Here is a 24,950-nt window from a genome sequence, read left to right on the forward strand (position 1 = left end):
TCGAACTATGACGTCAGAAAAAATTAACAATTAACCAATGAGAAGCCAGTATTCACAATGTTAAAATATATAGCGGCCTCTCATTGGTTAATTGTTAATTTTTTCTGACGTCATAGTCAGACACTTTTACTGTTTTCTCGAAAAAAGCTTTACTGTACTACCAACATAACAAAGTCATTTCATAAATAATATGGTCTTTGTCTATTAGTTCTGCCTTACAAGTAAATTTATAGGGAACATTGAGAAAGAAAACAGGGATCTACAGGGATAAGACAATGGCCGATAAATTGATGTACATCTCCAATGATGATACACAAAATTACTACTTCTGTAAATTATAATTTGTGGTTTAAACGTTTGGATTCTCAACTGAATCAAAATGCAATATAAGTCCTCAAAGTTGTAATAAACAGCCTAATGTCCCCTCCCTCCCTGAAAAGAAAAGCATAAATATCATAAACAAATTAGCACAAAGACTACTGAATAACATCAAAATTGGGGTCTAATGCCTTATTTTTATTAATAATAACAGCATGAATGTTTGCTTTTTTATAGAATAAATTTACTGTTATTATTTAATTTTATATAACCATAGGCCCTATTAAGTTCAGGCAGTTGACTTTGAGTAGGAGAGATAAGGGGACGTGACATGTAAGGGATCTAGGGGAGAAGGGGTTAACTTAACATGTTGTTAATAAACAACATAAACATTAACTTTAACAGTGTTAGATGTAGTGGCTGCTAAAGTTAGGGATATAAATTAATTTTGTTGATACATACATTTTTTCTGTTAGGGTATTACGAATCTAAACCCCCGGGAGTTTTGGACAGAAAATGAGAAATTGGCTCCCCTTAGTTTTCCTTGATTGCTGGACCTAGACGTTAAAGTGTTATAGACAGCAGTCTCTAGAAAACAGCTTAAAACCACTGTTTCGGTACAACGGCATTTGGCTGGCCGTTTACCAGATCTTTACGTACAGACGTACGAAACCTGCTACTTCCCACAAGAGACAAAACCAGCATAGTTACTAATACAATTTATTGTATGAAAACGGTCATGCTGAAATAGAAAATAACAAAATTAATAATCAAATATTAAAATGTTAAACACATGATAAAATAAATCTTGTAAAAGAGAATAAATCTTTTCTTATTTGGAACAATTGTCTTTTTTAATAAAGTAAATATTCATTATGAGAGGTTGCGTGACTTCGAAATTATATTTTAAAATATATAAAATACTAGGGTTACTTTTTGATTAAAATTAATCAAAATTAAATACGAGTTTGAAATTCATAAACAAAATCATTATAGACTACGATTAAAATATTCTGATACAAAAATAAATTAATTACTTGGTCTAATTTAAGTAAAAATGAAAGATTAATTTGCCGTCTTTAAAAATTCACTCCATTCCATTAAAAATGCTTAAAGAAAGAATTCTTACCGAAGTTTTTGTTCCTGTAAAGCCGGGAAGCACTCAAAGGTATTTTTCAGTACGGACAACACCACAATTCTGACTATACATGGTTTTTTATCACGCAGATAATCCGCACATTTTGAAAGAAAGATTAAAGATGGCTACGCTCGCTTTGTTTATGGTCCATGCGCAAGCATTGTTTTGAATGCCGCGTCCAATTATGAACATTTGAATCTCACCGCTTTCCAAACTGACATTAATGATAAGGAAAACAAAAGGATAAAGGTTCGAGTTCACAAACGCATCACACTATTATACTTCCAATACACACCCGCCTGAAAGTGGGGAATCGAACACCACACTATTCAAATTTTCAACTTTGTGTGCAGACAATGTCCACAAAAGTCACAATTCAAAACCACATAAATTACAAGAGTTTTAAATTTTGGCCCTTTGGCCTCAAATTTGCTAGTAGTAATATTCACGAATACTCGCACTAACACAAATGACACAATTCCACAAAAATGTAGGAATAAAGGAATAGGAAATAAAACATTCTTCATTGAAAGCTTACACATTCACTACTCACTCATAACACTTATTCTCATGGCCTCACAATTTTTCGAAATAAACAAATGGTTATTTGAAATTGTTAGACCATGTAATGCAATACATAATAATAATTTAAATAAGTACCCAAACTTTAATTAGGTACCTAATCAATAATAATGATAATAATAATATTCTTAATATTAAAATAAACTTAATGCTAAACATAATCTGCATTAATCATCAAATAATTCATTCAAACTTTTTAATAAAAGAAGAATAATTACTTTAAAAACTTCTTTTCAAACAAATATTTTTTGCTAAAGAAAAGGGAAAATGCATACGTAAATCTTTCTTCGATCAAATCTTTATGTAAAAGATAGATAAGAAACAATCCTTAAATCTAGATAAACAGAATAATCAAATAAAGTAAAATTATCCTTAATCTAAACATATCATCAAAATAAAATATCCTTATATCTAAGAACATATAAAAGAACTGTATTAATTCATCAATAAAACATCAAAATGAAAGTAAAATTGCACTTTTGCATATGCGAATTTTAAATTAAGCTCAAAGTAAAAGAAAAGTCTCAAAAAGTGTTTATTTGGCAATTTCTCTTTGGCTGAATAGATAATAAGCTTTTCCGTGTACTTATTTATACAGTCTTTTAAAATTAAGAGCAATTGGGGCCTCAGTTCAACCTGAACCTCGAAAGCTTGCAGATCAAACCGACGCACTACAATTATAATAATGCCACGTGCGACGAGTCCTGTTTATGGTTATGTTTTGTTTCTTTTTTGTGTAACCGTGAACAGGATTCCTGGCGCCGGGCTCAATTCACGAACATTTCTGAAAAAGATAGAATGAAAAATGTTCCAAAGTTAAAATCTTCAAATAAAGAAGGAATCAAAGAAACTACAAAAGAATCTTTTTGAAATCATCAAATATTTCTTAAGCTTTAGTTTTGCCGTTATGTAAAGAGTGCAGCCGAGGAAACAGAGCTCGTACGCTTTATATAGCGGTCTTATTAGGCTAAATTCTTCAAAACAAATCTAAGTGCATCTGCTATGTTCATAAAATTACTGCTTTTTTGTTTTTAGGTAATCTTCAGAACGAAATAAAATATAATAATCTTAATATATAGTTGATATTAAATTATTTATAATGCTGTATATAAAAAGATATTTTTAAAATGATCAAATGTGTTTCATTTCTATTCTTATTTCTATATATCATATTTCACGTCTGTTAAAGTGTTCACGAAGCTGGGAAAAAGTTGATATATGTCACTGATTAATGTTTTTTAAGAGCACTATTTTGAGAATTAAGTCTTAATTACTTCCCATTTAAAAATAAATCAAACTTAAAAAAAACGAATTTATTCCCTTGAAAACATTGATGTATTTTGTGTTTTATTATACATATCTTAAAACCTATCAAAATCGACAAATAACAATCTTTTTGTTAAGGTTTACTTGCAAATTTAGAGTAGAATAAATTCTTTTGTTACATACATATCAAACTAACCAAAAAGGTTTATAATTTCTTTTTACGGGGAGATTAAACGATTTTTATCGATAATCGAAAAGATATTACCAAATATGGATATAAGGTCAGCTGATTTATAGTTGTCGATTGTAACATAGAATCCTCATCCTATCTCAATATTTACTACTTGCTAAAAAAGCTTCAAACTTCCATAAAAAATTAAAATTTTAAAAATTAAAATTTTTAATGTATAATGTATAAATCGTTTTGGAGGGTGGTGGTATTCTCCTCCAAAATAGTTATAAACATTTCAAGAACTTATGACGAGCTACCCTGTAAAGGAGAACCATACTGGTTCGGCTGTTAGCAAGATCCTTTAGAACAGACAAACATACAGACATCCTGCTACATTATTCTAACAATTTATATTTAGGATGTGTGTATTACTTAAATATAATTTATTAACTTAAACAGAAAGAGGGCTACTTATAGTAGATATTCAAAATAAGCTTTAAAACACAAAATAATTTATAAGTTTTAGGTCATGGAAAGGAAACAAGTTTGCAGGTTTTGTTGTATTTTTATCCTTTGTATTCTTTCCATGAACCAAAGTTTTTATTATAAGCGTTTTCTAAGATAGGCATTTGTTGAGTATAACCTCTCTCTCTCTCTCTCTCTCTCTCTCTCTCTCTCTCTCTCTCTCTCTCTCTCTCTCTGTCTCTCTCTCTCTCTCTCTGTCTCTCTCTCTCTCTCTCTCTCTCTCTCTCTCTCTCTCTCTTCTCTCTCTCTCTCTCTCTCTCCCTCTCTCTCTGTTTTTCTTTCTCACACATTCAGATTTTTACCTGGGGGGTTAGTTTTTAAATAAATCCTTATACTAAAGTAACAGGATGTTTGTCTGTCTGTGTGTCTGTCTGTCTGTGTGTACCGAAGTATCTCGCTAACCGCTGAACCGATCGGATTCTCCTTAACAGGGTAGCTTCTCATAAGTCCCGGGAAGGTTTATAACTATTTGGGGGGAGGGTACCACCACCCTATCAGGAGAAATCGCCCCTAGAAAAAAATTACCCCTCTCGAAAAAGAGACTCCAACGAAACATAAACCAATTATTTCTGTAATTAGATATTTTAAATAAAAAAAACATTCAAAGTGCCACTAGAGGCCTCTAGGGGCGTAGCCACTAGTATTATTTAATGTATAAAAAGAAACCAAATCTAAATTTATATTTTTCTAATATTCAAAGGGATATAAAAGGGCAGAAAAATAGCTTAAAACCAACAAACGACTTTTTTGATAAAAATAAAATAGCCTAAAACCTTTCCCAAAAACTATAAAAAGCTTCACTGTAAAAGTGAACCATATCGTTTCAGCGGTCCCTTCTCTACAGATAAAAAAAGCTTACAACTTTATAAATTAGGATATTGTTAAATCTTTTCATTTAAAACTAACCCTTCTGTACGTAATTGTATGCAGGGAGGAAATGGATATTTGGCTTTTTATTACATTAGTTCCCAAAGTTAATGACATTTTGTTAGTTGGCTAATTAACTTTAGGGACTTTCATAGAATTTTAATTGGTTGGTTTATTACTTTGAGTGTCCAAATGTTTAAACCACCAAATATTGTTTACAAAATGGGTAAATTTGTGTATATTTTCATTGTGAATATCCATTAATTTATTGGCCATTGTCTTATGCCTCTAGTTCCTTGGTTATTTAGGTAGTAAGTGGGTTCGTGGGTGGGGCGTTAAGTGTGTGTGTGTGTGTGTGTTATACTACGATAGTGTGTGTGTGCGTGTGTGTGTTAGTGCTACACTACGATAGTGTGTGTGTGCGTGTGTGTGTTAGTGCTACACTACGATAGTGTGTGTGTGCGTGTGTGTGTTAGTGCTACACTACGATAGTGTGTGTGTGCGTGTGTGTTAGTGCTACACTACGATAGTGTGTGTGTGCGTGTGTGTGGCAAGATAGGTAAGGTATGTGTGTGTGTGTGTGTGTGTGTGTGTATTTAATAAAATTCGACACATTACGAGATTATTTTACGATGATTAAATGCTTTTTTTTATGTAAATACTATAGAAAGACTGCTATATTTTATGCTGTAAATGTATAGCAAATATAATAGATCTTTGGTTTTTAAACAAATGAATTCTTAAATGTTATTGATTCTAGAGATTTAATCAATTTTTCTTTTGTCACTATACCTGCATAAACAAAGCGGTATTTGGTTAATGATTTTTTAAAATAAACCAAACTTTTTCATTTCATTTTAGAGAAAGTTCAAAGATAAATATTAAAAGAGATATATTACAAAAATATATTCTAAGTATCAATTTTTTTGTTTTTATCTGCAAGCGAAGAAATTACTTATTTTCTCTTAGTTTAATTGATGCTCAGATTTTAACATTATTTTCATGTGGAAACACTCTCCGCATTTTAAACTGATTTTTTTCTAACTTAACTGAACTTTTAAGGCATAATTCTTTGAAAATTACTTAAAATATAAAAAAAGGTAAACGAAAATGCATTTTGAAAAATTAAATTCGCGATCACTTTAAACAAGAAACGACAATATTGCTTTGCATCCAAAAATAAAAAAAATACGTACCTAAGATTTTTTACGCGAAAAAATCCCAGGTCCCGATCAAATAAATCCGTAAAGAAAACTTATGTATTCGAATAGAAAACTTTAGTTTTATGCGTTGGAAATAAAATTTTGAGCTCAATTATAATTTTAAACGAATTTGTAAGGAAATTTGCGTCAATTATAAATTTTAAAAAATATGCAATTGTTGAAAGTTTAAAAAAAATACGCGATAAGATACTAATAAAAATACTTAATCGTCTTGGGAATCATCTTGGGGTAGGTTTACTTTCAACAATCGTCTTGAAGAAATCTCGTTATCCGTGGCTTCAACATCATCGGACAATTTGAAACGGGCTACAACTGTGCGGCCACCGCCTCGTACGTCTGCCGAGGCGATACTTCTTAACCAAGTTGGTGCACCTGTCAACAAGAACGACATCTCCAACGCTCAGCGGAACTTGATTGCGCCTCCACTTTACCGTGCGCAATAGCTCAGGCAGCAGCTGCTGCTTGTAGACTTCATGGAACTGTCTAGTCAGCTCCTCCAGATGGCTTAAACGGCGTGTAATTCGATCTCTGGAACCGGTCTCGAACGAGCAAATCCCGTCGTTAGCTCTGCCACCCAACAAATCAGCAGGAGAAATGATTCTCCATGTATTAACATCATTCCCTTGTGTAGCATAGCTCAAGGGTTTAGAGTTTAAAACTCTAGCAGTTTCAGCAGTCAGCAGCAACAACTCGTTGTGATTGACAACAGCTCCACACAACTTCTTATTGAGAACACGCTTGACCATGGCGACCTGGCGCTCAACACTTCCTACATACGAATGAGCGCCAGTCGGTACAAGGTGCCACTCAAAACTCACATCAGATTTCTTCATAACTTCATCAAGTATTCTTTTCGAGCCAAGAAAATTGGTGCCGCGATCAGTAGTCACGACTCTGGGCATGTTGTAGAATGCTTGAAGCTTTCTGAGGCCAATAATGACAGCCTCAGTACTGTAATCCAGCAGAACATCAATAAACACTGCTTGTGTAAAACGACAACAAACAATTAGCAACCAAACCTTGTACTTGGCTGGATTCTTCCTGGTGCGGACTCCAGGCCTTGTAACTTCCATCGGGCCAGCAAGGTCAAGGTGAACATGGAAGAATGGAACTGAAGATTCTAACCTGTCGGGCAGGACGTCTGCCATAGTTGGGGCTGAACGACGTGCATACTCTAGACAACAACTGGAACATGACTTGACAACCTTCATAGCTTTCTGGCGGCCACGTGATATCCAAGCATACCTGCGACTCTGTACCAAAGTCTTTCTATGACTGGCATGGCCAAGTTCATCGTGGGCCTGCTGTAGGAACAGTCTGGCCAAGTTATTGTGACGATCAATCAAAATAAGGCCAGGGGAATCCTTGAACAGCTTTCTCTTCCCGTCGGCTGCTGCCTCCAAGGCCTCATCTCCACGGGAACGCATCTTGAGGACTCTGAATTTACGAACAGGGTAATAGCCATTATTACCAACGATAGGCCAGCACACCTCAGTCTCGTGATAATTAGGTTGAAGACTATCATATTTACCTTCAGCCTCCATAACCATCTCCTTCTCCTGGTTGTATGATGCCAGGAATAAATCACACACCACATCTAGGTAGGTAATTGAAAAAGTGTGATTGCTATAAAACTTGGAATCAACTAGCGGCTCTTGTCCAGCTGGAACCGAAACTCCCGTCGGCTCTTGTCCAGCTGGAACCGCAACACTGATCGGCTCTTGTCCAGCCGGAACCGAAACTCCCGTCGGCTCTTGTCCGGCTGGAACCGAATCATTCATCGGCTCTTGCCTGGCCGGAACTCGTTTCTTAACAAGCAACAACTTAAAACAGTTGGCAGCTCTGATCACCGCCTGCATAGTTTTACGTGCCTGCCTGTAGGTACGTCGTGCTAAAGTTCTCCAGAAATCAGTATCAACTACCTGGACGGCCATACACTTGAATCGGACCATGCGCTGATTCATCTCAGCCTCTGGGATGGGGTGATTTACTTCACCCGCCGTCTTTACAGGCCACTGGTCCTGCTCCAGGCGCAGCCATTCAGGCCCATCCTGATACCTGGATCCTGGTGAAACATCTTGAATGGTACAGGCACCTCTGGTGGCAAGATCTGCAATGTTCTGATCTGTAGGAAGCCAGCGCCAATCCTCTGGGCTGGTCAGCTGTTGGATCTCACTCACACAATGACTGTTAAATATGTTTAACATCACTGATTCAGACACTATTTGCGATATAGCGCAAGTGCTGTCGCTAAAAAACATCTTGCCTGCTACTGCAAAGGGCAGGGCTCGGACAATTGCGTCCGCCAATCTTGCCATTAATAAACATGACAACAACTCAAGTCTTGGAATAGACTCAATCTTAACAGGAGCCACACGACTCTTGCCACTGCATAAAATCACTTTGAAGCCTCTGGCTGTTGGCCAACGTAGGTAGATGATGGCTGCGTAAGCTGAACTTGAAGCATCAGAAAACCCAATGATGGTTGGGAGCCCCAGTGGCTCATCAGGAACTAAAGAGCGTTGAAATGGCACTTCTCCAAGCTTAGCCCTGTCGGCCAAACTGTCAACAAAATCATCTCTCAGCTTGGCAGGCACATGCTCATCCCATGATACGCCACTAATGCAAACCTCCCGAAGTATAAGCTTGGACTTCAGGAGTAGTGGGCACATAAGGCCAAGAGGGTCATATAATTGCTGTACGACCCGCCAAATCTCTCTCTTCGTTACACAATCTGGCATGGCTCTCCATAAATCTAACAGATCAAGGTCCTCCAGCAATTTTCGGCCCTTTATCTTGGCGCCATGATTCACCCGAGCAGGTAAAGTAAGAACATCTTCTCTGGGGGCCCATTGTATGCCCAGTACCTTAACAGGATCAACATCATCTCCAGAATAAATAACTGATTTAAAACTGAAGTTGCCAGGTTCAATCATTTCCTTCAACTCTTCGACCATTTTGACGGCTTCTGGCTTGCTATTATGACCGCCAGTATGGTCATCAATGTAGGTACACTGCTCCAGCTTGATAGCTGGAGCATCCTGATGCAGTACAAACTTGGAACCGGTAGGTTGTTGCTCACTTCTCCACAGGTCCTGCTTCGCAACTACCTCTGCTCCCTTGACGTATTCAGATCCATAAACATCATGAAAATCTTGGCGGCTGCGCCCTCCAAAAATCTGTGCTGTCAATCTCAGGGCTGTGACGGCGAAATCGCCTGCCAACTTCTCCCCGAAGTTAACTTTTTTGGTCAAGTAAACTTCGGGGTTGGCATGTTCATCCTCTGCAAACCACACTCTCTTCAGCTGCGAATCTTCATATGTGGCCGCCAAAGAATTGTAAAATTTACAGACATCACACACACAGGCACACTTGTAACTTCTGAACCGAATAAGATTGTGAAACAAAGTGTAGGTAGGTGGTGGGCCGTCCATCATAATATGGTTTAAACTTGTTCCATTGCAGGTCAAGCTAGAATTTGCGCAGATTCTCAAGGGGGTAGAAATACTATCCTTGAAGGCCGTCACTAATGAATTAAAATAGACTGGACCTTCAAATGCTAAGTCTTGTGGCGTGGCTTTGACGTACACCCCACGGGACACCGCCTCCTTGAACACCTTAACGAACACATCATATTCGCTGTTTTTTATCATGCGCCGGCGATCAAGAAGCGCGATATTATACGCCTGCCGCGAATTGTTCGGCAGCGTATGTGTTGGCAGCCGATATGGATAAGCTGCCGTCCACTCTTTCTTCACAAGATCCAATGTTAAACCTTCTTTTATCAGATCCTGTTTTCGCTGATCAACGGCTGACTTGCCTGACGCAAGTGCCAGGCAATGCCTGCAGCCCGTGCATCCACTGCACAGCCGCGGCGGCTGCACGCCTAACGCCTCCGACGATAGGAAGTCCATAGCTGCAACTTCCAACTTAGTAACTTTACAAACAACTGGCTTGCTAACAGGCTTTCCATCGGCTGAAACAACAAGGAAACCTGTACCAAAAATGCTGCGGTATAATCTTGACTCGCCGATGAGTTTATCCGCCGCTGGGAACGTCGTGGGCGTGACATGCCCCAGGAGAATATCAAGTGGTCCATTGACCAATGAAAAATCTTGTGGCCTCATATCAAACAGAGCAGCTGCGGCGACTGGGTCCATGCTGCGCAGCCCATCTGTATGTCCAATTGTGTGCACAACAGCTGCTTCCATAACATGCTTGTTCTTGTTACGGTCAACCAGGCAGAGTTTAACTGTTGGGCATGACTGAACTTTACCATCAGCCATTGAAATGGTAGCTACACGTCCAGTAGAGGGCAACTGCAACTTCTTGGCAATAGACTGTGTAACCATGGTGAGGTTGGCACCTGTGTCCCACATCCCAGACACAGGCACCTTCCTCTTGTAGACATCCAGGGCGTCCAACTTCTGGAGCATCAACATGTAATTATTCTCACCCAAAAACGGCGCTTCATACACAGCTGAAACCTGGGCGACGGACTCATGGAGGAGGGAGTTGTGTTTCTGTCCACAATTGTTGATCCTGCAGCCTCCAAGCTTCTCAGCACACGGACACTCTGAGGCGCGGTGCCCTTTATTAAGACATAAAAGGCACCCGCCGATTTTCATCACAAAATCTTTCCGTTCTGGAACAGACATGGTTGTAAACTTCGAACATTTAAACAAAAAATGATCTCCACTGCAGCCGTCTGACGGACAGGACTGCTTCTTCTTGAACTTGCTAGGTGTACCAGGTTTACCTACGGCGGCCGCAGCTGCGGCAGGATTACCTTTCTTCTTGGACGGCGTGTCCAAGCCGTGGCTGCTACGCATCAATAATGCGCCACGCTGCTGTTCTAGTATATCCAGCAGCTTAGGCACGTCGGGAACGTCCATGCTCCCGAGTGCAAGGTCGAGCTTATCCTGAAACTCTTTTGGCAGTTTCTTAGATAACATCTCCAACAATAAAACTGTGAGCCATTGGCTTGTAGAAACTGCGTCCTTACCATCAGCCTTGGTCATCTGCTCGAGCTGGTTGATGGCACCTGAGAACTCGGCAAGAGCGCTAACAATCTGGCCGCTCTCGGACAATTTACCTTTCTTGTCCCAGCTGTTGAATATACACAACATCTGTCTGGTTCTGGATTTGAACAATTGGTCCAAATATGTCCATTGCGCTGCATGCGTGGCAATCTGTTGCAACTGCAGCCTCAACGGTTTATCCTTCATTACTCGTTCACAACTTAACACCATCTGCAGGTAGCTGGGCTTATATCCAGTAGTAAGCTTCTGGAAATTCTCCTTAAATTGCGCATAAGAAGATTCTTGCCCATCAAAGCTGGGAAGGAGTTTTTCGTCTAGGCGTGGCATATACCCATGAGACGAAAACATCGGACTGGCAGCAAACGATTGGGCGCCAAATGACGGCAGCATAGGATCTACCGAGGCACCCGAGACTGGCGTAACAGGCTCTTGCTTAGCCTTTGCCAGCGTCTCCATCAGTTTAGTCATATCACTAATAATTTTAGTTGGTAAAGGTATATAATCACCTTTAATAACTTTCACTATTTGCATACAACGTTGTTGCAAACTGTTTTTGTGAGCTGCAAGATCATCACCAAGAACTAAGACCTCATTGTTTATCGCTCTTAGCTCATCTATGGCACTTAATGTAAGTTTTAACTCGCTATAGTTCTTTCGTGCCGTGATAATGTCACTATAAAAATCCTTTAGGTTAATATCATCTTGGATTAACACATCCAGCTGTTGAAGACCGCTCATGGTACGTTCCAGATTTAGGTTCGCATCATGGACAAGGATGCATTCCTTGGCGAGATTAACATTGATGTCTGCGGTGTCTGAAACTACCTGCATCACTCATCTAACTCTTCGGTTATCACTTCAACTGCCATAGGCAATCTGCCCGACAATAATTCATACCTAGTCTTTTTAGGTGCCATTTTCACTTTTGTTAACACTAATTACAACTATAGTCACGTGTAGAATTTTATTCACATTCAACACATACGGTAACTGTCACTGGCTTTGACTGGCTGACTGGACTTCTTACCGTTTTCATTGTTTCGGTTCAACAGCATTTGGCTGGCCGTTTACCAGATCTTTACGTACAGACGTACGAAACCTGCTACTTCCCACAAGAGACAAAACCAGCATAGTTACTAATACAATTTATTGTATGAAAACGGTCATGCTGAAATAGAAAATAACAAAATTAATAATCAAATATTAAAATGTTAAACACATGATAAAATAAATCTTGTAAAAGAGAATAAATCTTTTCTTATTTGGAACAATCGTCTTTTTTAATAAAGTAAATATTCATTATGAGAGGTTGCGTGACTTCGAAATTATATTTTAAAATATATAAAATACTAGGGTTACTTTTTGCTTAAAATTAATCAAAATTAAATACGAGTTTGAAATTCATAAACAAAATCATTATAGACTACGATTAAAATATTCTGATACAAAAATAAATTAATTACTTGGTCTAATTTAAGTAAAAATGAAAGATTAATTTGCCGTCTTTAAAAATTCACTCCATTCCATTAAAAATGCTTAAAGAAAGAATTCTTACCGAAGTTTTTGTTCCTGTAAAGCCGGGAAGCACTCAAAGGTATTTTTCAGTACGGACAACACCACAATTCTGACTATACATGGTTTTTTATCACGCAGATAATCCGCACATTTTGAAAGAAAGATTAAAGATGGCTACGCTCGCTTTGTTTATGGTCCATGCGCAAGCATTGTTTTGAATGCCGCGTCCAATTATGAACATTTGAATCTCACCGCTTTCCAAACTGACATTAATGATAAGGAAAACAAAAGGATAAAGGTTCGAGTTCACAAACGCATCACACTATTATACTTCCAATACAACCACAGAAAGACTTAAATTCTGAAAATGGAATAGCTTAAAACATTAACAGGACCTATATGAAGATAGAGAACCCAATCATATCAGTAGTTTGAAATCTTAAGTTTCAGACAATAAACTCTTACTACTTTATATAATAGAATTAATAACAACAAAATAGATTGTTAAATTACAAAATATGTTTGAAATTATGTTTTTTTTTATTCAAAATGATATATGAACAAACTAAATAAATTAAAATTTAATCATATTACAAAAATATTAGAACTTCATTTCAAAACCTTAATTTTTAATAAGTAATTTTAAAATCTACTTAGGTCTGCAACCCAAGTAGTAGCTTATAGAGGAGTAAATATGGCCAATGATTCTTCAATTTATAAACAAAGATCAATAATGCTCTTTATTTCTATTAGATGCTTATATGTTTCCCAGCTATTTCGTATTACTTAGCTTAAAGTAGTAAGGTTTTCGTGTTTGCAGCTTCTTATTTCGATAACTGCTAAACTAATTGAAATCTTCAGGGAAGCTTGACATAGGTCCCAGGATAGTTTTAGGCTATTTTTCTGTCCTACCCAACCCTCAAATACATAGCCTGTTAGTACTAGGGATGCAGCATCTAGTTCTATATATAGAGTAGTAAAATAGTTTTGTCTGAAGCTTAAGTTTTCAATAACTATTCAACCGATTGAGTTCCCAACTAAAGGAAAGCTGCCCATAGGTCCCAGGGTGGTTTTAGGCTATTGTATTTTAGATCTAAGTCTTTGGAGGTTCAAGGCTTTTTTTAACATACGAATGCAGAGCCTCTAGATGCTAGAGTCGCAACCTCTAGTTATATATACTAGAATATTTTATAGTAAGAATTATCTAAACTATTTTAATCTAAAATTGAGTGGAGAGGTTTTGTGATTTTTTCTTGAATTTTAAAAGTAGGTTTCGTGAATTTTTAAAATAATTGAATGTAAAAATAAAAGTAATGTGTAAATCGATCTTCATTTTATTAAACAAGTATAAAAAGAACATAGGTTAATAACCATTAAAATACAGCTTCCAAAAGTCGTAATAATCTATTTTATTTTGTACATAAAAATAAAATGAAATAAAACTTTTTGAAAATATTTTAAACACTTTAGAAATACCCAAATGTGCTAAACTAATTTGGGCCCTAGCATATATTAATCTGTATATTACGGACTTACGAACATTCCCAGTTTGTATGAAGGTTTATGTCAAGTATAATGCCTATTCAAACCGAACATAACTATAATATTTAAAAGAAAGAAACTGTTTAAATGACTGTAGATTTTCTTCTATCCTATTATATAAAGTTGTTCTTTTTTTATGTAGCGAAGGATCTCACTAACCACTGAGCCGATATGATCCTCCTTTATATGGAAGCTTCATATAGGTCGAGGATGGTTTTAGGCTACTACATTATTATAAAAAGTCTGGGTATGGTTTTAGACTATTTTTGTGATCTTCCATATTCCTTCGACTATAGAGCCCCTAGATGGTAAGGGCGCATCCGCTAGTATATATTAAAGTAACAGTTTGTCTGCCTATCTCCATGTATGTATATATCGTTAATATTCAGGAAATTCATATTGGTCCGGGAAGGGTTTAAACTATTTGAAGGAAGGGGGGGGGGAGGGACACCTCTTTTGAAGAAAAAAGTAGGCGAAGTGATGTAAAAAAAACTACATATGAAATGAATAAAATGAAAAAAAATATTCAAATTGTAAGTAGATTTATTTCAAGGCCATATTAATTTTCAGCTGTTATGCAAAAATAATTGCACATAAAAATTGCATAGCAGAACACTTGTGGAAAATATTTTTTGAATTTTACTGCTTAAACATACTTTTTTTTTCAACAAAAAAATTAAAAGAATTGTTCTTTATGTTTTGGTGCTTTCCCTTCAAAGTGCCTATTGAGCACCGAAAATAATGGTAGGTATTTTTTTCTATGCCTAATAAGATATATAAGTTTTAAAGGATTTTTTTTTATAAAATTCGTTTTTTGTATGATTCTTTATTTAAAAGCGCAAATACAATTTAAGTTAATTAATTTTGACATCCGTGATAGGTGAATTGAAAACTACCTGCGCTCTAATTGGTTGAATGATGTACTACACTTAATCTTCTCCAATTAAAGCTCAGATAGTTTTCAATCTAAAATCACAGATATCGAAATGAATTAACTTAAATTGTATTTCCGCTTTTAGATAAAGAATTATACAAAAACTAATTTTTAAAAAAATCCTTAAAAGAGGTAGTTTCACAAAATGCATTTGAACTTAATTTAGTGAACGGTATATTTTTTGTTAGTTAATGGGTTAAACTATATTTAAATGGCATATATATTTGAAAGAATTTCAATTTTCTACCAAGTAGTTTTGAAAATATCAAGACTTGAAAATTGTCTTTTTGTGATATATACAATTTAAAAAGACGATTTTCAAGTCTTGATAATTTAAAAACTACGTGGTAGAAAATTGAAATTCTTTCAATTATTTGCCATATAAATGCAGTTTAACCAATTAACCAGGAAAAAATATACGGTTTACTAAATTAAGTTCAAATGCATTTCGTGAAACTACCCCTTTGATGCAGAATTCAAATCTACCTCTAACATTAAAATTCTTTCCAACTTATATTTCTTAATGCCTAACTCTTTCGGTTGTCCTTATATATCTGCGGTGCCCTAATCCTTCGGGACCAAGAGAGAGGGGACAGTGGGCTGTTTATTACACTAGTCTAACAAGTTTTATAATAACATTTTCTTATTCGTTGGCTTAACAACTTTGGGGACTTTTAATTGATTTTGAGTGGTTGGTTTTAATTAAGTTGGGTGTCAAAACGTTTCAACCACTAATTTTAATCTACTTAAGCGGCAATTTTGTGTATCATAATTTAGGATGTACATCAATCTACAGAATTAAGGGGCAATTTAGTGTATTAATACTGGTGATGTACATCAATTTATCGGCCATTGTTCTATCCCTTTATATCTCAACCACCATGTACCCAATATAACTTAACCTAACCGAAAATAAACAATTAAACAAATAAATGAAATACCATCCTTATTTTCAATTTAAATCACATGAAGAGGGTGGATTCTGTGCATGACTAAGCTCATTGGGGGAAAACATCTAAAATTTTAAAAGTTAAAAATACTTAATTAACCACTTAAAAAGACATAGTAATTCAGAAAAAACTTATTAAATGGAGCTAATATATGTTTTAAAAATCTGACTAATATTTATTTCTAACATACTATTCACCGAAAATGTTACCATACTTTTGAATATTCTCTATTTCATGTTATTTTTTCTAGAATACTGTCATCTTATAATAGCAGCGCTACTTCTATACAAAATTGTTGCGGAGTTGTGTGATTTTGGTGCGGCTCAGGCTCCGCAGAGCCATCTGTGATGATGGCGGCTCCGGCTCCAGCTCCGGATCCGGATTTGACTCCGGCTCCGACCTAAAATCAAGAAAAACTCGACATATTTTTTTCCCCACGTCTATTTTTGACTTTTGAAGGTTTTTAAAGTTCAATTTTTGATAATTAACCCTTACAGATCGGGGGGGGGGGTCATATTGACCCCCCCCACTCTATTTTTTTAATGTCATTTTTTTTGTAGGTAAGATAGAGAGTTGTGACTTCATGACTTTTTAAGTTTAGTAATTATACGTCGGCAAGAGTTGATTTTATTAGGATATCTGGTCTGTGTCGGTCGTGGTGTCCGGTCAAAGTCGGTTGGGTAGCACCAAAATTAAAAAAAAATTCTAAATAAATCTTAATTTCTACATTATGACTTTGTATATAAGGTAGAAACCTAAAATTTTTTTGGTGAATACTGAGATATCAATGACCTTATGAGAAAAGTGGTGTTATGACCGTTTGACCGCACCCTGACCGACTTTATGACCGATTTTTGTCCGGCTTTTACTACAGACATATATCATGAATATCGTGGCTTCTATTACAGCTAGAGACCTATAATTTTTTTTGGTACATCCTTGAGCAATAATAAACAGATAAAAATATTACTTGGCGCCGCCAACCGCCGTTTTACCGCCGTAACCGCCGAAAATGGCGGTTTCCGTTATTTGCCGTTTTTTTGGCGATGATCGGAAAAAGTAATTTTTTTGTTATAAAAAATAAAAGTTCGTCCTAAAATTTGGTCATCCTAGCTGCAAAATTGGCCGCTCTACAGCTGTTTTAAAATTTAGCGGCTGGCCGCTAAAAAGCGGCTAAGGAGCGGCCTGACCGCTATGACTAGAAAAAGTAATTTTCTCTAAAAATACACATGAACCACCAGAAAAAAAAATTACGTCTTTATCTGTAACAGAAGCCGAGATAGAGGGGGGGGTCAATATGATCCCCCCCCCCCCTGATCTATTAAGGTGGGAATAGGGGCCCGATCTGTAAGGGTTAAATGGACTTGAAAAACTTAAAAAGTGGCATTTGCACATGACAAAACAGAGTTACCAAATTATAATTTTAAAAAAATCTCTTTATTTATCTAGTTTTATGTTTTAACGAAAATTACGGCTCCAGCTCCGGCTCCAGTAAAATATGGCGGCTCCACGGCTCCCGGCTCCGGCTCCGCAACACTGTTTTTAAGTATTCATATATTTGCATTTAAAATATTATATCAGTAAGCTGCTCTATAATTATATAGATGTATGGACCTATGATATAGCGATGAACCTTCCTCACCGCTTGGTAGAAGATTTGCATAAGTCCTGGGAAGGTTTTTATCATTATGGGGGCATAGCCGCTTTTTGCATTCATAAAAAACCTCAAAAAGTTCATTGAAATTAAAAGACCTCGCTAACCACAGAATGTTATTGCAATTACATTTTTTTGATACGTAAAATGTCGTCGTATCATATATATAATTGGAAATTAAAATTTAATTAATACACTGAAAACTTTTTCAAAGCGAAGCTTTTCTATAATAGGGGTCGGTTTGTGGGTCTGTACGTCCGTTCTTGCGTAGTGGATAGTTATTTTCGTTAATTTAAGCATGTTAGAATTGTGCTATCCATTTCAAATTTGAATGTTGATTCCTAGGACAACATGATTTAATAGTTTAAGCGAAGCATCTCTATAATCAAGTCCCAACATATAAGCATGTCCTCCATGTATTTACGTAATATTGTAGAAAGTATATTTTATTGCTTAAGTTCATGTTCGTTTGTTTTACCGTTTGATTAGTTTTTATGGATGTTGTCATCCTTGTTTTTTTTTCTTATAGATTGTATAATGTATATATACTATTGAAAGCTTTGTTAATGTCCAACTGACATTAAACCATGAGTGGCACCATTTTTTTTTGGGGGGGGAGGGGGGTCATTTTGTATTGGAAGTTGGGGACACCCTTCCCCAAAATATTTCAAAACCTTTTCTTGACCTATTTGAACTTTTACTGTAAGGTTAGCGAGATACTTTGCTACAGACAAAGAAAGCTACTACTTTATATGATAGGATAAAATACAAGCAGTCATTCTCTAAATACATAAAAGTTTCGATATCAAATGTTCGAAACGTGTTAAACCTTTATCTTTTTATGATATAACACCTGTACAAAATACAAAATTTCAAATTATAAAATTCATTTCATAATATTGCTTTATTACAAAATCGTTTACAGCAAAATAAGGTAAAACAACAAACGTTTTAATTTGAAACTAACGTTTAAATGTCTAGAAGCAAAACTTGTAATCATTTCATGATTTTAAATTCTATTATTTAAAGTATTAAGCTTTTTTGTCTGTTAATTAAAATTTCGATAACTACCGAACCGATTGAATTCTTCATTTTAGTGTAGTTCCGTGGTATTTTTAGGCTATTGTAATTAATGATTTAGGTCTTGGGATGGTTTTAGTCTATTTTCTTATACCTTCGAATACAGCATCCATAAAGCCAGATGCACAGCCGCTAGTTCACACTTTTTGGTGCTGTAATTTTGGACATTCGGTGGGGACGTCTAAGGGGGCGGGGTAAAACATCCCTTTACAACAACCCCTCCTACTCATCCCCAAACAAAAAGCTTGTACTTCCTTGTCCAGGTGTATTCCAAAGTTCAAAATAGATATGAGTCATTACAATTCTAAGGTATTATGAATTAATAGTTATTTCTTTCATCGTATTATAAACGGCTTTCCGCGGATATAGAATGTACAATTATTAGCCCATGCCTTCGGCATCTCGGGGCTAAAAAACTGGTTTTAATCTTATGATTGTACATTTCTATATTTGTAGAAAACTGGATATAATACGATGCTAGACATAGTTTTTTCGTATGGATGAGAACCAGTTCCTATCCACCGGATTCGAATGAATACGAGAAAAATGATTAAATATGTCAAAGTAGAAAGTTCAGTGTATACATATACAGTAGATATATTATTACTTGGATGTTACACCACATTTTTATATTCTCTAGTAAAGTGACACTCATAGCTTGCTAAACTAACTAACTAAAGAAAAAAAGGGGAGGGAGGAAGAAAAAAAGAGATGGGAGAAAAGGGGGTTTTCCCCATCTCTTTTGAAGAGATTTTCTTCCCCCCTTCCCTTTTTCGGGAAAGAAAAATATGACGTAACTGGAATCATGTTCCGCAAAAGTAATACAAAATCGGGAAAGATTGTAATGTGTCCTACTGGATGATAGAACTGACCATTAAATGATGTCCATGTTAGCAACATTAATTGAAGACATTTCCACGTAAATTCTATATCCATTACATATACATATCATTTTTAAAAATCATGTAAATTGAGTAAGAAATGTAGAATTATATAACATTCTTTGTTAAAAATAGCGAAGCTACTCCATAATTCACGTTGTATGTCCATCTGCTTGTCTTATAGTTCGTCCGTGCATATCCAGCACATAATTTACTAGGTCCGACGTTCTGTCGGTCAAGAATAAAAAGACAAAAATATTTATTTTTGATAAAGTTTTTTTTGCGATTTTTTCTCTGATTTTTCGCATACGCTTTTTAAAAGCGAAGCTTTTCTATAATCAGGGTCAATCCGTCCGTACGTCCGTCCGTAACGGATAGCTTTTTCGTTAATTTAGACATGTTAGAATTGTCATATCGATTTCAAATTTTGCATGGTGATTCCTTTAGTAGTTAGGTACGATTTAGAAAGCCTATCATCTCTATAATCATTACCAAAATGTCCGTACGTCCATTTTAAACATGTTGATTTTTTTACTTTTTTAACAACAAATTTTTATGTGAACTAATTTTCTTACAATTTACTTACAATTTAGCTTTGACTCTTATACATTCGCATTTTGATTTTTCAGTTCTGACATTACACAAGTGTTAATGTCCGTTTGTCCTACCGTTTCAGAGCTTCGCCTTTATGGATGTTGTCATCCTTGTTTTAACATATGTAAAAGCAAGGATAACTACGTCAATAAGAAGACTCAAGGTGCCTTTAAAATTCTAGTACCCCCTAGTTACCAATATTAGCAACCGTTTTTAACGTCTTTAGTTATGACGCGGTGTACAGTCGAGATTCGAACTAATCACCTCTTCGAAGACGAGCGGATGCTCTACGTGTTAAGCAAACGTCGCTCACATATTCACATGCACATGGAAATCCCCCAAATAATCTATTTTATTGTCATTTTAGAGCATATTTATTTTTTCATATTTAACTAAAATTTTAAAATATAATAAAATTCATTAAAGTTGAACATTTCACAATATTTTTCTCCAAATTTTCTCCAAAGATTGTTCAGCACATATTTCTTCTAGCACTGAAAAAAACATCAATTTAGAAAAAAGATATTCTAAAAAGCTTCAAACATTCTATCTTAACAGCAAAAAATGTGTAAAAACAAAGATGACACCATCCATAAAAGCGAAGGACTGAAATGGTAGGACAAAATGTAAAAAAGTTGACACAAAATTGTAAGTAAATTCGTTGAAAAAATTGCTTAAATACAGGATATGTTTAAGGAAATACGTTTTTAGGACTTGGTTATAGATATGCTTCGCTTATAACATTGTAACTTGTGGTAATAGGAACAGTATTCCAAAAATCAGAAAATAGGATAATTATAATTATATTAAATTATCAAAAAGAGCTAACAGTCCTGTAAGGACAGATCAACCCTAATTATAGAAAAGCTTCGCTTTTAAAATCTAAAAGCGGCCAAACAATTCCAAAGAATCAGTTTTAAAAGACTTGTAGGCGGACTGTCAAAGATGCTTTATGCTTAAAATGATCCATACCAAGCATCTACTAAAGTGGTTTTGTTTCTTTAGAAAGGTTGCATTGACATGTCGTTAATTTTCAATACGTCTTTTTTGTGACGTATTTAAAGAAAATGACTTATTAATATGGCCTTAATTGTTTTTATTTGCCATTATTTTTCTTAAAAAAAGAAATTACAAATTAATGCCTGATCAAATATAAAAATTAAGGTTGTTTCAATACGTCATATTCTATTTTTTCCACATATTAATATATGTTATAGAATTACATTATTAATGTCACAGTAAATAAGATAAATAATGTGGAATCAAAATGTCCTTTATTTGCAATAAGTCATCTTTATTAATTAAATAATTTAAATGACATATTGATAAATAAGGACGCATTAAAATGATCTCATATAAATTTAAAAAGGAAATGGATCAAATAGTTACTGATTTTGACACCAGATGGCAGTTGAAATCACTAATTGTTTAGCTTTGTTTTCTCAATGTTTTGACCTTATTTTTAGTTTGACAATTACAATTTTGTAATGAAATGAAGGATTTTAGTACTACAGACACCACTATGAATTTATATTTTAGTTCCTTTATGCATGTATATTATGAAAACTAATTTTTTTTGGTGAGACCTTCTATAAAGAATAGAACCATATATATGGGTCATGAAACTTTTCAGTAAGCAATGAAATAATAGAAACATATTATGTGTTTGATTCAAAATTGTTAGATTAATTTTAACCCTGAATTATGTCTACTATTTTGTTTGTAAGTAAATAATACATTACCAAATTTGGTAGCCATATTGTTTTTTTTGACGTTTTATAAAAATTCGATGTCTTAATACAGCCTTAAATGATTTAAATTGAATTAAATCTAATCATTTTATTTACCACAAATAATAAAAAATTGTAATACAATTTTGAAAGTTTGGCGGCCATCTTGTTTTTCTGGACATTTTAAAGGAAAAATTAACGTGTCAATGTGTCTTTATTTAAGATAAAATGTCATTAAATTCAGAATATTGTTATTATTTATATTTTTTGTGACGTTTTTTTTTTTTAAATAACGACGTGTTTTTGTTACACAATACGACCTTAAAAAAAATTTTAAAAATATGAAACGTCATTTGTATAGTAATAAAAAAGTTACGTCATTAAGGACGTATTAATACGTATTGTTTCTTAAAATAATGCGATAAAAGTATATGCTGGGTAATGAACCTAGTAAAAGTGTCTGACTCTGATTTTGACGTAAAAAAAATTAGCCAATGAGAGGCCAGTATATGCTGTAATTGACCAATGGTAAAATTTATAGTGGCCTCTCATTGGCTAATATTTTTTACGTCATAATCTGAGTCAGACACTTTTTCTATGTTCTCCTTAATACATAGGATTGTTGACAAGAAGTTTTAGTCGTTTATCTTAAATTGAAGCCAAGATAATTATGTGTCCTCCTAACGGTTTCTTATAAAAATTCAAATGAAAGAATAGCTATTTCTCGCATCGTATTATAAACAGCTTTTCGCGGATATAAAATGTACAATTATAAGATAAAAACCCATTTTTTATCCCCGATATGCCTAAGGCACGGGCTAAAAAAACTGGTTTTAATCTTATGATTGTACATTTTATATTCGTAGAAAACTGGATACAATACGATGCAAGACATAACTTTTCAGGATGGCTGAGAGTCGGTTCTAATCCACCGAATATTAATCGGTTTCAAAGCGATTCGGGAATAGATATTTATCAATCTTGTGAATAGATGTGAAACACCTAAAAAAAACGCCAAAAAATATTGCATCACATACAGACAGACGGAGTAAGAGGGAATGTAAGCTGTGCAGAACACGCATTGTAGTTGTCTATTGTGCCCTAGCAAAATTGGAATAGATGTCACTGCTTTTGGCCTACCTATTCTTTTGGCGTCAGGAAACACCCTGTACCACATCTCTTTTCCCTATACATTTCTCTTTCTACTCTACTACGACGTCAATGGAATAGGTAGGCCAAAAGCAGTGACATCTATCCCCATTTTACTAGGACACCAAAGACTTGTTTATATAATTACCATGATATGCCACGAGCACAAACATAACGTCCACTACACCTTATACGAGAGCAACCTAAGGAGAAAAAGAAGCAGTTTATAGTGCCTATAAAAATTATTTCATACAATACAAATGAGTAACTGGACAAAGTGTCTCAAAAATCAGCCATGTGAGTTATGACGTCATAAAAATAAAGGATTATTCATCTGTTTTTAGGGTTTTTCTTTCCCACTTCTCCTCTCATCTCCCTCATTTTTATGAAGTCACATGGCTGATTTTTGAGACACTAGTGTACTTTGTCCTGTTACTACAAAAGACCAAAGATAGAATAGTATACATTTTAATTGGTAAATGGTAAAATATAGCCTAATTGGTAATTTGTATTGTATGACATCATTTTTTTATAGGTACTGTAAGCTGCTTCGGAGAAATAGCTTTATATTTAGTTATTTTAGATTTTCTTATGGTAATAGTCTTGACGTTCTATCTTTTATGTTTTAGCGGGGCGGGGGAGTGGAGGGTACAAATTTTTATCTTTTAAGGGGAGGGGGGAAATTGAGCTTGAAGCACTTCGGAAATAATGTCTAGCATCGTATTATCCAGCTTTCTACGAATATAAAAATTTAGCCCTGAAGTGCCGAAGGCACGGGTTAAAAAAAACTGGTTTTAATCTGATGATTGTACATTTTTATATTCGTAGAAAGCTGGATATAATACGATGCTAGACATAGTTTTTTCGTATGGATGAGAACCGGTTCCTATCCACCGGATTCGAATGAATACGAGAATAGTTATTTCTCGCATAGTATTATAAACGGATTTCCGCGGATATAGGCACCTAGGGGCTAAAAAACTGGTTTTAATCTTATAATTGTACATTTTTATATTCGTAGAAAGCTGGATATAATACGATGCTAGACATAGTTTTTTCGTATGGATGAGAACCGGTTTCTATCCACCGGATTCGAATGAATACGAGAAAAACTTTTAAAACCTTCTATTCAAAATAGTCTAGTTTGTGTAACTTTACAAAGTGTCTCAAAAAGTCAGCCATGTGACGTCATAAAAATTAAGGATTATCCATCTCTTTTTAGGGGTTTTCTTTCCCACTTCTCCTAACATCTCACTCATTTTTATGACGACACATTGCTGATTTTTGAGACACTTCGGAAAGTTACCTAGTTTGTAACCTTTGATGATATATCCTTATCGTCAAAGGATCACTTTATTTTTTTTTTTACCTTTTCTGCAAAGTTGATAACTTCTTGTGTTTGCACTTGCAACAACTACTTGACCAAACTAAATTTTTAAAAGCAGTCAACATTTGAACAAGAATAACACAATCCATAGATGCCAAATCAAGGGTCTAACAAAACTGGGTTTAATCTTATAATTGTAAATTTTTATGTATCCATAGAAGCCTTCTGCATATTCGGGCTAACAAAACTGGGTTTAATCTTGTAATTGTATACTTTTATATCAAGGGAAATCTGTTAATAATACGATACGACAAATGACTATTCTATACCTGTCCAGACGCTTGGAAGTTTTCAAAAAGATTTGCCATTGACATATCAATCAGGGCCAAAAACAGGAAACAGAAAATTCCAAAAAGTTTCATTTTTTTCTGAAAAAAGTAGTAAGGTTTGTTTAATTTTTT

The 24,950-nt window shown here is 35.0% G+C and overlaps 1 protein-coding gene and 1 long non-coding RNA gene across 2 annotated transcripts; both read right to left on the reverse strand.

Moving 5' to 3' along the window:
• Positions 1 to 6,375: 6,375 nt before the first annotated feature.
• LOC145326642 (uncharacterized) lies at positions 6,376 to 11,964 on the reverse strand. Its single transcript, XM_080170011.1, has 2 exons — positions 7,959 to 11,964; positions 6,376 to 7,688 (listed from the first exon to the last, which is right to left on the reverse strand). Exons 1-2 carry the CDS (start codon positions 11,962 to 11,964, stop codon positions 6,376 to 6,378), a joined length of 5,319 nt encoding a protein of 1,772 aa, XP_080026137.1.
• An 8,439-nt stretch (positions 11,965 to 20,403) lies between these two features.
• Positions 20,404 to 24,950, reverse strand: LOC145327118 (uncharacterized). The gene is made up of 4 exons (XR_013882059.1): positions 24,819 to 24,950; positions 24,532 to 24,589; positions 23,311 to 23,365; positions 20,404 to 20,777 (listed from the first exon to the last, which is right to left on the reverse strand). It is a non-coding gene; the product is annotated as an uncharacterized LOC145327118 (long non-coding RNA).

The sequence above is a fragment of the Acartia tonsa genome, chromosome 8 (genome assembly GCF_053477335.1).
Source record: "Acartia tonsa isolate MP-2025a chromosome 8, ASM5347733v1, whole genome shotgun sequence".
Taxonomy (NCBI): domain Eukaryota; kingdom Metazoa; phylum Arthropoda; class Copepoda; order Calanoida; family Acartiidae; genus Acartia; species Acartia tonsa.

Coding starts and splice junctions, on each gene's coding strand:
- LOC145326642 (XM_080170011.1), bottom strand. CDS start 11,964: ATGCAGGTAGTTTCAGACACCGCAGACATCAATGTTAATCTCGCCAAG. Junction 7,689..7,958: donor ACGTACCTACAGGCAGGCAC/GTAAAACTATGC, acceptor TTACCTACCTAG/ATGTGGTGTGTGATTTATTC.